The sequence below is a fragment of the Gekko japonicus genome, unplaced genomic scaffold, assembly GCF_001447785.1.
Source record: "Gekko japonicus isolate JY-2015 unplaced genomic scaffold, Gekko_japonicus_V1.1 scaffold1688, whole genome shotgun sequence".
In the NCBI taxonomy this organism is placed as follows: Eukaryota; Metazoa; Chordata; class Lepidosauria; order Squamata; family Gekkonidae; genus Gekko; species Gekko japonicus.
The window spans coordinates 122,770-140,732 of record NW_015172057.1 but is presented as its reverse complement, the minus strand read 5'-3'; the positions used below and the strand labels follow the sequence as shown (position 1 = coordinate 140,732).

Here is a 17,963-nt window from a genome sequence, read left to right as displayed (position 1 = left end):
ACTGCTGGACCTCCTGATGGCTCCTGGTATTTGTGGCTACTGTGTGACAGAGTGTTGGACTAGATGGGCCATTGGCCTGATCCAACATTGGCTTCTCTTATGTTCTTAAGTTCTTAAGATAAAGAATGATGAATTTCTTAGGGCTGCTATACTAAATCCATTTTGTTCCATCATATCGGGCAGGGGGAGTATGAAATACCTGGCAAAGATTTATTTTTAAAAAAAGTTATAGTTAACCCTGAATTCAGTTATCATGGTTTGGTAAAGGTAAAGTTTCCCTTGCTCGAAAGCCAGTCGAATCCGACTCTAGGGTTGCGGTGCTCATCTCCGTTTCAAAGCCGAAGAGCCAGCGCTGTCCGAAGACGTTCCCGTGGTCATGTGGTTTGACACAACCACTTTTAACTTTAAAAGGGGTACCTTATCTGATATGAAGGGACACGTGAGGAACAAACTGAAAGTAGAAAGGGTCAAAACCGTTGGGGAAGCTTGGAAACTATTTAAAACTACAATCCTAGAAGCTCAGAAAAAATAAACACCAAGGCGCACAGAACGCTGTTACCTTCCCACTGAAGTGGTACCTGTTTATCTACTTGCAATTTCTTGCTTTCGAACTGCTAGGTTGGTAGGAGCTGGAACTAGAGACGGGAGCTCACTCCGTCATGTGGCAACTCGGGTCTCAAACTGCTGAACTACCAACCTTCCACAGCCTGCAGTTCAGCGTCTTAACCACTTGAGCCACCGCAGCTCCATCATGGTTTGACACAGATGCAAACTAGGGCATTTTCAACACAAATATTTTGCTCTGCCTTGGCTTCCCTACTGAGGCACTGTTTTCAGGAGCATCTGTATGACATCATTCTCTGCTTGTTCCATTTCTGTATTTCCTCTCATATTGTTTCCAACTTTTCTAAACCTGGTTTGGTATGATCTTTTTGCAAAGATTGTGGTCAACATGTCTGGGATGCTGGATGGACAGGAAGGTTTGCATTTTGCAGGGCATTTAAACAAATGCAATTCTATTACACAGAGTTCAACCATTGGTATATGAAGGTCAGCACTGCCTGTTTTCATTGCTAGAAGCTCTCAAAGATGACAGAGGTTTTTTGCTTCACCTACTACCAGATCCTTCTAACTGGAGAGGCTGGGGATTGAATCTGGAACTCCTGAAAGGAAAGCAGATGCTCTACCAACTCACAGCGCCTCCATGCCCACATTGGTGCCATTTTGTTCGCTACATCGCATATAGCTGCCATTCCTCCACAGGGACTTTAAAATATTATGATCAGTAGATAGATCGCTATAGTATTGTAACAGTCTCTATTGTCATGTTCTACTAGTTGCCAGAGTTCCTTTTGGGGCGGGGGGAGTGTTTAGTCCCTTTCGTTATGGACTTGTTATGCTCAGCAACAAAAAGGGCTAGAGACTTGACAGCAGATCATTATAGCAATCGATCAACAGAGGAATGAGCCTGAAGTACACCTTGGATTCACAGGCTCCCTCTTCCTTCCTTCCATTTCTCACTCACTCTCTTCTTCCCATCAAGTCACAGCTGACTTACAGTGACCACATAAGGTTTTCAAGGCAAGAAATGTCCAGAGGTGCTTTGCCATTGCCTGCCTCTGCATCATGACCCTGGCATTCCTTGATGGTCTCCCATTCAAATACTGACCAAGGCCGACCCTCCTTAGCCTCCTATCCAGGTCATACCTCACACTAATTAAATGTTTAGCGTCTATGGCAAACCAAAGCTTGACATTCCATCCAAGCCAGTAAATCTGGGACCCTAGACTGATCTTGGATTAAATTTGATAACAGACCACACACACCATGGCCAGCAAGTAAGCTTTTCAATGAGGCATCAACTTTCACTTTGTTTAGCACTGTCAAGTTTTGTCACAATCTAAAGTTCAGGCCAAATAATCTACCAATTTTCTAAGAGAAACGTTGTTGTTCACTGCATGCATTACAGTAACTGCCATCCATCATAAAAGACTGCACACAGCCAGCGTGGCCCAATGGTTAGAATATCAGAGAATGAACTGGGAGACCCAGGTTCAAATCCCCACTCTGCTATGGATGCTTGCTGGGCCAGTCACCCATATTCAGCCCAACAGGGTTGTTGTGAGGATGTAATGGAGGAGAGCAGCCACTTTGAGTCCCCGCTGAGGAAGAAAGGTGGGGCATAAACAAAGTGTATTAATTTATTAGTACATTTTTCTACAAGTGTTAACCCACTGGAAACAGAGGAGACTTAGGTACTGAAGTCACCTACTTTCCAAAAATGCTCCCCGTTCAGAGCTTGTGCATTTATCATGGCATGCACGATCCTATTATGAAAAAATGCTTCAATATTGCTCATATTTTAGTAGTAGTGAATCCATTATGTTTCTCACTCCAACTACCATGAATGAAGATATTTAGCAAAATAAGTGGCCTTGTATAATTTAAAACAGTATTATCAAATTGTCACTAACTTTATAGTTACAACTGTATTCCCTACAACCATGACAATGTCTGAACATTCTAGGGAATTGAAGAGTGAATTCATGGCTTTCATTAATCCTGGATTAGAGATGTATACAGGCCCTGCTTGAAGTGAGAACAGGAGCATTTTCCATCTTCAACAGAATCATATTTTATCTCTGCTGCTATTGATGGGTACTCAAAAGCTTTTACTTTTCTAGAAACTTTTTTAAAAATTCATAACCTATGAGAACTTTGAACTTAACTATAACTAAATATTTTCCTTTCAGGAAATATTCAACATTACAGAATTACGTATCACCATTTAGAATCCAGCCCAAACCAAAACCTCAATATCACTGGCCTCCAGAGTCCAGTTAAAAAAGAAGGTTTCAATTCATCTTGTGTAGCTTGTCTATACTGGCCTTGTGCTGTGCACGATGGTAAACTGTGCACACACTTAGTGCAGATTTTACCTGCACAAGACTCGGTTGAAAAGCAATGTCAGTTCAGAAACTCAAAGGTTCAACATTCTTACCAACTTATTTCTGACAATCTGAATCCTGCCTTTGAGGATCATAAACAAACCATATAATTCTTTCCTCTCCACACAAACACATGGCTTCCTTCCCTTAAAATCAACTTTCTGATTCCAATTTCAAAGGAAAGGGCTAGCCCTAGTCGGCCAGTTGAGGCTTCATTAGTAGTTAACAGGAAAATGGAAAGGAAGCCATGCATGAGAGGTAGAGACTGCACGAGCCCATGGTTCATAGGATAATCTACAATGTAAAGAAGGAACACAAGCAACAATTTGTTGCTTATCTACAGCCCTAGACAAAGAGACTGCATAATAACGATGATACTGCGGATAAGGACTGCTGGACCTCCTGATGGCACCTGTGGGCAAAGAGACTGCATGATAACAATGATACTGCGGATAAGGACTCCTGATGGCACCTGGTATTTTGGGCCACTGTGTAACAGAATGTTGAACTGGATGGGCCATTGGTCTGATCCAACATTGGTTTCTCTTATGTTCTCAGGACAGTGGTGCCAGCATGCCTTTCAACTTAGTTTACTCATAAAGGTTCAAATAATAGTGGGCCAATATTCATTCAGACAACCGCTTTCTCCTTCAGAAGAATGGGAGTGAAACTGGCAATTCAGGAACTCCTTTCCTCATCATTGAGGAAAGGTGATTTCTCCACTGGAAGCTCCTGCATTCATGTCTCACCTTGCATGCGATACATTTTCCATCTGGTGAATCACAACTTTGCCTCTACTCTGCCAATGATGTACCAATGAGAAGTTTTAAGGTAACACAGAAAACTAGAAAGGGAAAGACAAGCAAGCACACCCATCATTTGGAGCATTCCCAGATGTTGCTGTTACCATCCAAAGGGAAAGCCCAATTAAAATGCACAAATATGGGAGACTGCAAATACGGAGATGAACAACAGTGTTGAGAGACTGATGTCCAAAAGAGATAAATGTGACTGCAAACAGCACTAGTGAAAGACAGATATTTCAAAATGCTTAAATCCAATGGCTGAGATTCTCAAAATGATTACTTCAGGGTACCTTCATTCAAATTAATGCCCTGGAATCTTAGTTCTGGAATCAGCCTCCAAAAGAAAAGGATAATCAAAAAAAGAATGTGCTGTACTTTAGAATAAAAAGAACTGGTCAGGATATCTTAACACCGCTCTTACCATACCACCTCTGAACCAGTTATTACACTCCAGAACATGCCAAATGTTAATGTCTCTCCATCTCTCCCTTTCTTGTATTAGAAGCAGAGGCACACATAATCCTGCTCCATTTCTTCTCCCTCAGCCCCAGGTTTTGTAGTGATTTTTAAAAAAAGGAAGAAAGGAGTACCACAGTCCTTAAAAAAATAATTAAAACCACATTTGCTTTCAAAGTTGCCAGTAGGAGGCAGCATCGCCTCCGACAGCCATCACCACCAAGCAATGCAGAGTAGTTAGGAACTCGCTTCATTCCTCTGTCATTATATAAGCAAGATGACACTGTTCTCTAATCCAGCCAAAGCTGATAAGTACCATCAACCTGTCACTTCCTACATTTCAAATTCTAACACTGCAGCATCAAAGAGTTTTTTACATTTCGATTTCTTTTGCTGGCAGCAGTCAGTAGCCTCTCGTTCTCCCACGGTGTTCTAATGCAGCATTTGCACACCGGGGTGACTCCCAGTCTGAATAGCAGGTCATCCCCTACTCACTGAGCTCATCTGTGGCCCATGTGCTAGGCAATTTAGATCCAATCAGCCCTTATTTAGCTCAAGAGTAATGAGCAGCATAGTGACACAGACTTAAGCCTGACCCTCAGGACACTGCTCATCAAGCAGTAAAACTGTGACAAAATCATTCATCTTCCACCCGCTGGCAAGAAATAATACTCGCACTCACTGTATTACTTTTCAAGATAGGAGGGGGGGGGGGGAAGTCCTGAATTTTCATGATGTGAGACATTAATTTGCAGAAAGCTGAATTCCCTTAAACCCCCCTGTTGCTATGATCTCACCAGGGGGAAATAGGCCTTAGGAGACCAAAATGGAATAAAGAAAATTGCTTCGGCTTTCTTTTCATTTTAAATAAGCTTTAAATCTGACAACGTATCCTAAAGACAAAGATATATACATATATACGTGTATATATATAAAATTTTTATACACATGTGGTACTCCCAGTTTAAAAAAAAACAATCAAAAATTGAGGTATTCCAATGCTAATTAGAGTTTTTATCATTTTTTTCCCGTTGTTCAATAGGGGAAAAAAATCTTGCAAATCTGTATAAATAGCTATTTTTCCCTCACCTCCTGCAACGAAAGAAATATGGAGAGGAAAGTTCATTCAAGGGAAAAAAAACCCTATAGTTTCAGAAGTGGAATGCTTCAACCAGAAAATAAATGTACATTGATGTTCTTCAGGGATCACATATTTTTCTAAACAACTATGGGGCCATAAGCAGCGGGTGCTCAGTATACTTGGAAATGGTTTTGTATGCTGAATCCCCCCCCCCTTAAGCGTATTTGGTGGGTTTTCTCTTTCACAACAGTAAATCGTGTATAGCTGACAGGTAGGTTATAGTACAAACATCAGAGCAGGTTTGCGAGATAAAATAGTTATGGCAGAGAAGAACAGAAGTGCAAGAACTTTTGAAATGGCAGAAGCTTGTGAAGAATGGCATAGTTTCATAGTATCTGAGCATTGTCTTAGCTTCCAACTAAACTGCACCAGACAATGCCATTTTAATAGATTCAGATACTCCAGCAGTGGTCTAAGACATATTGGGTGCATTCAGATGGGCTGTTTAATCAGCTTTCGTCACGCTTCAGAAATGGATTTTAAATGCATGATCACACAGTTAACATATGCCTCCCATCCCTAGCCGTTGGTTTCCGGCTCAAAACCGCTTTAACCTGGAGTATTTTGTTACCAGGTCCCAAAGTGGTGTTTTCTCAGCTCTCCCATTTAAAGCCACATTTCCCCCCTGTGTGATCGCTCCTCCAGTGTCAAGCCACTTCCGGTTTAACCCCCCTCCCCGCTCGAAAGCTGTCCAAGGCTTCCACTTTTCGTCCACCATTTTTTTTTAGCATCAGCGGTATGCACATAGGTGGAGCGCCACTACCGTGTTTAGAAAACCGACATTTAAACTGTCACTTGTTTTAGAGTTTAGATGAGTTCGGAATCTCACAGAGGCCATTTTCGGGTCAAACGTTTAAAGGGAAGTCTTTTGTTATAGGGGTTGGATTGATTCGCACTGGTGGTTCTGTACATGCACCATGGTAGTTCCCCCCCCATTCTACGGATGAGCACCTATGCACATGTGCAAACGGAGAAAAAATTAAAAACCCCGCCAACACACGCTCCCGCGCGTCGGTAGTGTAGACGCTGGGGAGCGATGTGACTGCATGGTGAGGTGGGATAAGGGAGGTAAGTGTGATCACGATTATCCAGATCAAATATAATCCGGTCAGAACAGGAGCAGTTTAACCCGCTCTCAGCACGCCGTCTCACCGCACCCATTCTCTCACTCTTCCCCCCGCCCAAATAGCCTACCATCACCCTAAAATGCAATACAGTTAGGAAATGGGGAATGAAGGAGTATGAGCATTTAAGTCATGCTAACTACTGTTTTATGAAGTGCTAATCTCTCATTTGCTATAAAATTACTTGAATGCAGGGGGTATAGTGAGCCAAAAACCAAACCTATGCACCTCTAATCTGCTATAAAATTACTTGAATGCTGGGGCTATAGTGAGCAAGAAACCAAACCTATGCAACTTTTTTTTAATTTGCTATCTTTAAAAAGGAAGGAAAGAAAAATACAGAGAGGAAAGTGCATTCAAGAAAAAAGAAAAACCCGTAGTTTCAAAAGTGGAGTAGTTAAATGGATTTGCTATTCATTAGTAATTCAGTATTCCAGTGTCAACATGTTTTCATGCATAGCTTTTAAGGCTATGTATTTGCACTAGAATACAAGAACAGCCCTGCTGGATCACACTAGTGGTCCATTTTCTTTTTCTTTTCTTTTTTGAAACCCCCAAAGGGATATTTTTTTTATTTTGCATTAAACTATAAACTACAAAGAATAATTTGGAAGGGGAACTACAACTAGGGATAAAGGAAAGATAACCACACTAAACTAAAAACCCAAGAGGAGGAGATCTTATTTCTGTTAGTATAAATGTTAGTACACAAGTGTTAGTATCACAATATACTTGTAGAGTTCCTGCTCATCTTCCATGTTTCTATGTTATTATATTAGTTGTTATGAGATAACTTTCTGATCATCTTCGTGTTCTTTGCTTCAAAAGGCCAGTTTCCCAGTCCTTCTGCCTTTACTTCGGCTTTCTGTCTCTAAAATCGTAGACAACTTTGGCAGGTCCAGCACCTGTTTCTGTAGCAGAGTCTTCTTCCGTTCCAGAGGTAGCAGAGTCACTAGATTTCGTTTCTTCCTCCTTAGACTCTTCTTCTGTTCCCAGCTGATGCCGCAAAAACTCTTTAGCCTTGAAAATGGAGTCTATCTTCTCTATCGTTGATCTTAAAGATGACACCTTCTGGAATCGCCCACCTGTACATTATTCCATTAGTTTGAAGAAAAGCAATCAAATCTTTATAATTTTCCCTCTTTTGCCGAATTTCAAATGGAATGTCTTTTAGCGTCTTGATCATTACATTTCCCATTCTCAGTGGAGTTGCTGATGTTGCTTTTAGAATAGCATCTCAGGTCTATCTTCTTGAGAATCTGACCACAATTTCTCCAGGTAGGCTGTTTTTTTAATATAATTGGAGTATGCCCTATAAGCCACTCCATGTCTTTTACTAGTTCATCCGCTGTAGAGCCTATCACTGGAGCAATGATCTCACTAAGCACACTCCTCAGGTCCTCTTTCGCCGCTTCAGGAACTCCCTGAAACCTGAGAATCATATTGGCTTTTTCCATCTGTAGTTGCAGTACATGGTTTTCTTGAAGATTTTGCTTTGTTTCCACCTCTCCCAGTCTTTTCTTCAACTTCTTACTTGTGGTGTCCATCTCTTGAATTTTTGCATTAGCCTGCTCCACTTTCTTTTCCGTTTCATTCAGCTGGAGCTGTTGCGATGCAAAATTCTTGCGGTTAATACCATCGAGTTGTTCCATCACTGGCTTGAGCATATCCGCTAGTAATTTAATGATGTCTGCACCCTCTTCCGGTTTGGGACTCTGACTGCCTGGTTTCACTTTTAACTTTGCACGCTGAGCCGCCATTTTTCCAATTTGTTTACACTTCCCACCGCTTTCTCCCAACTCGAGAAACTCGCACACGATGCCAAAAATCAAGTAACTTTCTCACCACACACACGCTACTTTCCTCCCCCTTTTTTCCCCCTTCGCATCATTTATCGGTTATTCGCATAAGAGGCGTCCCTCTTTGCATCTGCTTCTTCCCGCACCGGAGGGGGGGAATCCGCTTTGTTTAAAAGTCAATTTTATTCAGAACTCACATTCATTGTCAGTCAGATTCTCTGACCACGCTAAGTTTTAACGATCTTCCGCTCGATCTCCGGCACTTGTCCTGGCCAAACCAACTTGCGCCCGAAGGCCACATAGCGACTGGACCGTCAGGGCGGAGGGGAGCCTCAATTCTCCGGCATCATGCCATCAAAGAGGCTGCCCCTCAAAAGCCCTCTGGCCTGGAGCCTATTGCAAAGGCTCCACGGGGGTGTCACTTAAGGTGACACCCCTCCAGGCCGCTGGTGTGCGATTCGCCCTCCCACGACTCGGGGAGAGCGACCGCAATTCTATGCCGTTAGTGCAATTCTATGCCATTACTCCATTAATTTGGGCTTAGATGGAAGTATCCGCAGGACTGTACTGTACTTGTCTAAAATGGGAAACTAATGAAATTCCCAGCAACCATTATTTAAGCACTGAGTCACCATATTATTATGGTTGATCCTTATGGTGAGGTGCTAGTGCCACACAGAACAATTTCCAGCAATCTCCACTGCTGTACACTATAAGATACAACAATATTTCACTTGCACCAGAATTTGGCTAGAAGGCACTCATAATGCCTTCCAAGAAAATACTGGCAGGCAAGGATCCCTTGCTTCCTAGTTGCTTGGATGACCCTCAGATCACTGCTTTTTGCAACTTGAATAGATTTGGATTTCTAATAAGTAAAACATGAGCTCAGTGCCATTTCTGAAGCATATTTAGTACCAAAACATTCACACTGGCCCATACGCATGCAAAACAGTTATAAAATCTCTCCAATGTCAGCATAATGCCAGGTTGCAATCCTAAAATTCATTTTTATGCATTTATTCAACTACCTTTGTCATTTCTGTGAGGTCAGTGTCAGAAGTAACGGTTTCAAAAATGTGACTGTGGAAGAGGCAGAAGGACAGTAATCACATTCCTTTGTTCAGTATATTACTTCTAGCACTGGGCAAGATCCCGTCTCTTACTCTTGCAAGAACAGTCGTATCTACATACAACTGAAGAAAACAGCTTTGACTTCAGATGCAGCTACCTAATGATGACCAAAAACAACACTGTAAAGCATCTTTTTAAAAATGGAGAACATATACTTTTCATGGTAAGGTCACTAGATTCTAAGGATTATGTTTTACCACCGACAACAGTATTTAAAAAGATTAATATATTAGAAAGGATATATAGGCTTTCAACAACTAATACTGAAACCCTGGAGTAGAAAGCACCTTTGTGTATTTTTTTATTAGCTCATCTGTTCACAGATATAAAAAGGAAAGAAGGAGAAAGTCTCCTGATGGGCTCAGAGGACTTCCCACAGGGCATTTTTGATGGCAAAGTATAACACACACAAAACCTCCCTTCAAAACAAGTATATATTTCCATAGTAGGGATATATACTAGGAATTCATACTCGGCCTGAAGAACTGCAGGGTGCAGTACAGAAAAATGAATATACACTCCTATTTGTCGATTTAGCTACAGTCTAGCTATCAGAGAATCATTATTAAGGAGATCTTTCAGACTTGTGCTCTGACTGTGGTAAAAAAAAGATTATGTCAGATAAACCTTAAATACCGTTTTACAGTCTGTCGGACATTTATACTATCAAAGGCCACAGCTGTAGCCTGTTGCATCTGCAGTGACACACAAACACACACAAACTTGAAGGAAAAGACCAGCATGCCAAGGTTTGATTTCACTTCAAAGGTCAAGAGTGGCTTAAATTGAGCCTAAAATCAACCTGTGATAAGCAAGTGTAATGGCAATAAAATAGAATTTAAAAGTTACCAAAAGTTTAGAAAGTACATCTCCAGGCATGCCCAAAGCACATTTTAAACTATCAGTGCATAACTAACAATATGTTCAGATCAGGGTGCTAAAGCACTGGGCACGTGTTACCACTAAAACACTCGCTAGCTCTACAACAGCAAGGACTGTTTTCAGTATAGTGAGAGTGCTTCTAAACACAAAAAAATTACTGCTCTGCACATTTAAGAGATGAAGCCAACTTCTCATTTTCTGCTGAGGCTTGTCTTTGTGGCTCAAAAGCCATTAATTTCCTGTGGCTGCTCTTTCTGCTTCTCCACTCCCTCTTATAGCTCTTCGGCCAGAAAAAGTAAGAGCTTATCACCACTATAAAGCCAGTGAGTGCTGAACTTGGATCTAAGATACCCAGGTTTGAATCCCTGCTCTGCTGTGGAAGCTTTCTGAGTGACCGTGGACCAGACACATTACTCAGCCTCACCTACCTCACGGGATGGTTGTAAGGGTAAAATGAAGGAGAGGAGAATGATGCAAGAAACTTTGGGTGTCCACTGGGGAGGAAGCTGGGATATAAAAGAAGTAAGGCAAATAAATTAAGTAAACGTTGTTTAAAAGTATTGTGCACCTGCATTTGGTGACTGAGCAGGGAGGAACAGAGAAGTCTTTTTAAAAAAACCAACAGCCTGAAATCACATTTGCTACTAATTCCTACTGAAAAGCTTTTCCAAATTCAGCCAGTGACATTCAATATGATCACATGCATATTTCCTAAGAAGCAAGGTCCACTGGGCTAGGTTTCACGGAGCTTACTCTCACACAAGTGTGGACAGGACTGCAACCTTAAACATATGAGCCTTATACAAAGTAGGTACATTGTTTTATCCAGCCCAGCACTAGGGATGCCAGGTCTCCATTGCCTGACATTGCCTCAAAGGCCAGAGTGGAGAAAAGAATGGGATGGGTGGGTGTGCTCATATTGCACTGGCACCCAATGTCACTTCTGGCAAAGAACAGAAGCCTTGACATCAGGACAACAACGAGTTTTGGCAAATCCTAGAGCATTGCTCCCAATATCCTGATGTTATTTACAGTTTTTCACCAAAAGTGATGCTGGCATGCCTGCCCCTGCCCCACCCCCCATCCTCCTGGGGGTGCCAGGCAATGGTCTAGTATCTCTGCTCAGCGCTGTCTACTCTGGCTGACAGTGGATTTCAGAGTCAACTACAAATCATTCCAGCACCTGATCTTGGGGTCCTGTATACAAAGCATGTGCTGTAGACTAAGTTGTGACCCTTCTCCTCACCTGGAAAAACCTTGCATTATGTAGTATTTCATTTGTTTCAAAAGAGAGAATATTCCATACCAGTTTTTCAGTGCGCCTTCAATTTTTCTGCTTTTTTCTCTTTTCTACACAGCTATACCTTTGCACTGGGAGACCCAATTGCACCCAATGCAGGGAATGACCCAATCACATTTAATGCAGACACCATGTAGAATTACCTTCCTCCAAGGGAGGTTTTCTGAATCAAAGCAAGGCCAAATCAATGAACGAGAGATGTAGAGGGCAAACCTCCTCTGTTGCTGGATAAATTGGGCTTACAGAAGCCCTGAATCACTTTTTCACAGTGCACTGTTTGAGAAAGATGCTCTAGATTACTAGCAGAACAGAAAGCTGAAGAGTTCCTATCTTTTTGCTAGTATATAGAACCAAAGAAAATAGCAAGTTTTCACAGCTATGTTATAAATCCCAGAAAATGAAAGGGTTAGAATGGGAGCAACATCAGTCCTTGAACCAGATCAGCATGAATGGCTGTAATTAAACCACAGCTTTTTCCTATACCTCACTCTGTAAAATGAATGACTGCCATTTCTATGATCACCTAAAATAAAAAGTACAGAAAGTAGCATTACGATTTCAGAAACTCTGTGTGATATGTTAAAGGGGATTGCTATGACTATTTGACATTCTAAGCTTTAAATACCAAGGCATTTAGTTAACACAGCCAAATCAGTATTTTCATAATGCTACTTAATCAGCAATAAAGGAATGTTCCTGTGAGCTATCATCTTGGGTTAGCAGAAAAGTGGCAAATGAAGTTATTATTAACTAACCGCCTATAGGGAGCTGCTTCTCTCTTTAATCAGTGATCTCCTTACCTACCTGCAAATTCTGACAGTTCTAGACCTATTATACCCAATACAGCTGGCAGAAATATTACATTTATTCAAAGGTTGGTATCTTATTTTCATCTGGATCTTAAAACAGAAGAGATTGCCATTGTGAGACATTTGCTTCTTTGCCAAATCACAAAGGCAGCCAAGAACGCATGTTATTAATCTGACCAAGGTTGTTGCTCTATAACCCTATTCTTGGCATGCAAATATACAAATATCAGAATTTCTTCCAGACTGGGCAATATGACTGCTATGCCACTTTTCCTTCCCTTTCTTTCAACTGCGAAAGAAATGGTATCATTGCTACATAAAGATGTATTTTCTGAGTATAAACACCAGGAATACTGCTGAATTGTTTGGAAATTTTATTTTAAATGGTCAAATAATAAACATTATAAAATAATATAAAGTTTGAGTCTGGTGGCAACTTTAAACTAACTAAATGTTATTCAAAGTATAAGCTTCTATGTGCAAGCACACTTCTTCAGATACTGTATCTTGAAAGCTCATACTATGAATAAAATGTTGTTGGTCTTAAAGGTGCCACTGGACTCTAACTTTGTTCTGCTACTTCAGACCAACATGGCTACCCACATGAATAAAATAATATAGTTACAATGTAGGTATTTTAAAGAATAAACCAAGATCACAAGGGTATTGTACATTTATCTAGACTCTTTTGTCTTAATATCCCAAATGGCATTCATTTACAACAGACAGCAACTGCTACATCATACTGACCTTCAAGTTATTAATTTTGTTTATTTATGCCTGCCTTTGCCATTTGCCCCATGAAAAAGGCCTAGGGCTGACTAAGATGTTGATAATTATGAGATTAAAAAAATGAAGAACTGTAATCTCCCTGGCTACCACAAAAGCCAGTTCAAACAAAAAATTTACATTGCCTTTAGAAAAGCTGAGTCTGCAGCTTGATGAAATTCTAGGGAGAGGAAGTCTCCAGCCAGCCACTACAAATACTTACTTACATGCATGTAATTGTTCAAGCATAATAGTCCTAACTTTTACATAAGGAGTTCGTGGTGGGTGTGCACGCAAACCACATAGGGCTGATCACATGGATCTCTCTACCCCAATGGGTAGCCTGCCAGGAAGAAGGAAACTGATCAGGTGGCAAGATTCCATGCAATTAACCTCACCCACATGACTGGAATATTCAATCATACACACAGTTAGAGGCATTTGTAGCTGGAAGGAGAGGTACTTCTACTTGTGTGCCATGCCAGACTTTATACTACTACAATGAATAGCACTCTTTGTGGGAAAAGTTACTCCACAACTTAAGTATTAACTCAGAGCTAGAAGAATTAGAGATATCCTGGCTGCCAGTCATTCACCAATTAAAAAATTACAGTGACTCAACAATTTTAGGCCACAATCAAAATGTCCAAGCAAATGTGAATGGCTGGTGTTGAATGACGTTTAGTAAGGTGAACCCAAATGGGTTTTTTTAGAATATACATTTTTTTAAAGTTTCCCATTTGCTTCCCCCCCCTTATGAATTCTATTATGTTTTCTAAAGTACAAATGTACTACATTTATACAAGACCGTTCAAAACTAAAGGACAGCCCCAGAGAGTATGACTAACACACTTTTGAATAGTCCCAAGTAGTTTGCACTTTTTAAAAAACAAGTTAAACCAATTTAAAAGAACCCTACTAATAAATCACCTACACTTTGTCAAACCCTTTATCTTTGTTCAGAGACAACTTGGGGGGAAATAATCAGTTGTCCTTGGATTTACAAGCTACTGACAGCAGAAGTCAAACTAATCCAGACAGTAACAAAGTACTTAAGGTAAACATGCAGGTCAGTTTCTCTCCTCTGTTCATAATGCATATTTCCAACTACTCCTCCCTCACAGCTCTTCTGTTTTCTACAGTGCCTGATCAATAACCGACTGATTACGGCTTCTGGCAGCATGGCAGGGAAAGATGTTTCTCAGCTTTCCTAAAGGAGTTTTTGGCTTTAAAACAGAAAAATTGTCTCCAGAGTGAACTAGTGGGCAGTGGTATGTTTAATATAGAAAGGACAGTTTGGAGGTTGTAAAGTGTACCAATAAATCAAGGAAAACCAATCAGCGATTAAAACCCAGTCCCACATTCTCCTTTAGATACTAGTCTACTCTGGGTCCCTACGAGTTTTATTAACACTTCTTATAAAGTGGGATTTTAAAAAATTCTTGCTTACTGATTTTTAAGCAGGAGTTATGACACACAAATCCCCCTACCCCACAAGGCTACCTGAAGGTACAGGTACAGAGTAAAAAGTGTTCCATGTATACAACAATATAACTTTGGGAAAGAGCTGAAGAAGCAACAACTTAAGGTTGCTTCCATTAGGGCTACATGTATCTGAATTTCTGAAATCAATGAGGCTCAAACTGCTGCTGGCATGCCCAAGCTGCACCAGCAGCCATGGAAGCATGCAAACTCAAAACCCAAGGAATTAAGAAATGGGAAGGTCAACAATACAGCTACAGACCTTTCAACATAACTCTTCCTTGAGTCATCAATTGTCTAAGTAATACAGAAGGCACACTGTTGCTTTTGCTTGTGATGGAGGCAAACAAGAAGTGAAAGTTTCTCCTCTCAAGGTGTGTGTCTGTTTCAAATTGGTCAAGACAATCCAGAAGTACAGAATACCCCCTCCTTCCACAATGAGCTCTCAGCATAATTTTGCCCGTGGCTTCCATCAAATTACCATACAAGTAGAGCCTGGAATAGACAACATCTACAAAAATAATAATCAGAGACAGCTATAGAACAGCTACATACATTTGTGTACATCAATTTCATTTGATTACTTCACATTCAATGTGTAACCTGACATCTTTGAAAAGTATTGTCTAAGGTGCTATAAAAGTCTATGCCTGTGGTGCCTGATCAATGTTCATATGCATAACTCACTAAACAAGCTGTTCATCAAACAACAAGCCTGCACATGTGAACCATTGTATACACATGTATGTATGAACCTGCTTATACACAATCTCATGTACTATTCTGGTGAACAACCTGTCAACCGTAATCCAAGCTCAGCCTACCAGCTATGCATGGCGGCCTACCAAGAGCTAGAAACCAAGTTTTTCATCAAGTCAGACAGCAAAAACAGGAGATTTTTTGAGCCTACAATACATGGATGATGGGTTATAAATGGTTCCAGTCTGCATACCACTTAGAAGAGGAACTAAATATTCATTTCACAATACATTAATATTGAACTACAGACATTTCAGCCAAAGCTTATTTTCAGCAATATAAACAAATTGACAAAGTATATCCTTATTTTCTAACAAACTTACAAAGTGTGGGCTGGATCCCACAATCTTTTATGCTAGTGTTGACCCCCCAAAAGGAACGCAAGGATTGTGTGAGTGGGCAAAAACCCCATGTGACAGGGCTGCAGCAAGGAGGGGTATTGGATGATACTGATTCTCCTCCCACATGCACCAGGAGGAAAGCTTTTAGGGTTTAACCTTACGTATATTATTATATTTTAGGGGGAAAAACAAAAACATAAGGACACAGGCAACAAAAACAGATAAAACAAAGGAAAGTGTAAGATACAAAAACAAAAGGAAGTACATTCATAGATTGCTGATTGCAAAGAATTTAAAATATGTAACTGTATATATAAATGCTTACCTCAACCTAGACAGAATATCCTGCAAAAAATTTAAGACTGCTGCTAGTTCAGCTCCTCGGCAACCAGGCAACAACATACTGAAGCCATCATTCAGCAGCTTTTCCTCTGAAAGGTACAACAGGTGGCTGGTCTCAAATACTTCTTGGACACCATCAAGGTAAGTGGAAAGCAACATCCATAGGTTTTGTTTCTGCACATAGTCATTTTTTGCTACTAAGAACTCCTTTGCCTTTTCACGGAAGGCACTTGAAAGATGCTCAGCCAGCACAGTAATGTCCATGCTCTTCTCAACATATGTTAGGATGAAGGCAAAGTATCCTTTCCAGATCAGAGCTCTTTGAGCAGTGCTCGTGGAAACTGGACTAAGAAAATGCAAAAGTTCCATTACGCGGCTGGCAACATCCTCTGTCTCTGCCATGGCTGCCAGCACAAGGAAAAGATGGAAAAAATTCTGCAGCCCTGCCTCTGTCAACTCTCGCATTCTTTTCTGGTGAAACTTGGAATAAATTCTGCATTGTACAAAAAAACAACAACACAAAAAAACCTTTTCTTAAAGCGTGTTTTGTGTTATGATCTTGTTTTGCCATTTTGTGCTAACCTGTATCCCAGAGCAGTTTTGTCAGCAAGGACCTCAATGAATTCCTTCCTACTGGAGGTGAACTGAGCCAGAGCCAGACTGATACCAGAAATCTTCAGAGCTTAAAACAAGTTTGCACAGCCTGAACTGCAGAGATGCTCCTGCCCTGTTTCAGCCTAGTAAATGGACTATATTTATCTGAATTGCAAACACCTCATGAAGAATAGTAAGGCATCACTCTGGTTTGATATGCATAGGCTTCTAGTGCTGTAAACATAAATAGTTCATGCACCAGGAGTATAGTGTAAATGAGGCACTACCAGACACTAACACAGGAGTGCTGACACACTTCCCATTTTATATATATACTAGCAGTAAAGCCCGTTGTGAAAGCAATACAACGAGATCTAGAAAGAGGCTCTGGGGCAGTGCTCTGGCTTTGGGCAAACAGTGTCAATTTGCTGTGGTGACCTCAGCAGGGTATAATGACAGAGTCCACTGTTTTCTCCAGAGGAACTGATCTCTGCTACCTGAAGAGCAGTTGTAATTGTGAGTAATCTGTAGCCCTCACCTGGAGATTGGCAACAATTGTTACCCAGGACAAAATGGCTGGTTTGGAGGGTGGAGTCTATGGCATTCTACCTGTCTGAGGTCCCACCCCTCTGCAAACCCCACCCTCTCCAGGCTCCACCCCTCAAATCCCCAGGAATTTGTCAGCATGTAGTTGGCAACCCCATCTCCTTCCCAGCTAGCCATCAACCTACCATTATCTGCCCCTTTGACTTCAGCTGACTTCTGCCCTCCCTTCTGCAGAGCAGTTGTAATACTGAGTGCTCTCCAGCCCTCACCTGGAGATTGGCAACAATGGTTCCCTATGTGGGACTGACTGGTTTGGAGGGTGGAGTCTATGGCAGTGTACCTGTCTGAGGTCCCCCCCCTCCTCAAACCTCACCCTCTTCAGGCTCCATCCCTCAAGTCTCCAGGAATTTCCCATCTGGAGTTGGCAACCCTATCAGGATTGGCCCCAATGTGTTTTCTCCCAAAGGCCAAAGTAGGTGACAGGACCAAGCTTAGTTGCCTACCAACAGGCACTGAGGGGAATGTAGGGTTGCCAGCTCTAAGGAGGGAAATACCTGGAGGTTTGGGGGGTGGATTCTGTAGAGGGCCGGGCGACGGAGGCATCGGCCTTCTGTCGCCCGCCTTGCCCCCCCAATCTCGGCCCGGGCACCCGCGGCTCCCACCAGCGGCCGCCCGACTCCAGACTCCCCCGCGGCCACTCCAGCCAGGCGACGGAGGCATCGGCCTTCCATC

The 17,963-nt window shown here is 41.5% G+C and overlaps 1 protein-coding gene across 1 annotated transcript in view; it reads right to left on the bottom strand.

Moving 5' to 3' along the window:
- The window catches only part of MMS22L (MMS22 like, DNA repair protein), a 138,959-nt gene that overhangs the window by 49,738 nt on the left and 71,258 nt on the right, over positions 1-17,963 (bottom strand). Inside the window, exon 13 of the mRNA XM_015420755.1 lies at positions 16,075-16,584. Coding sequence (XP_015276241.1) covers positions 16,075-16,584 — 510 coding nt within the window. The remainder of the gene's footprint in view (positions 1-16,074; positions 16,585-17,963) is intronic.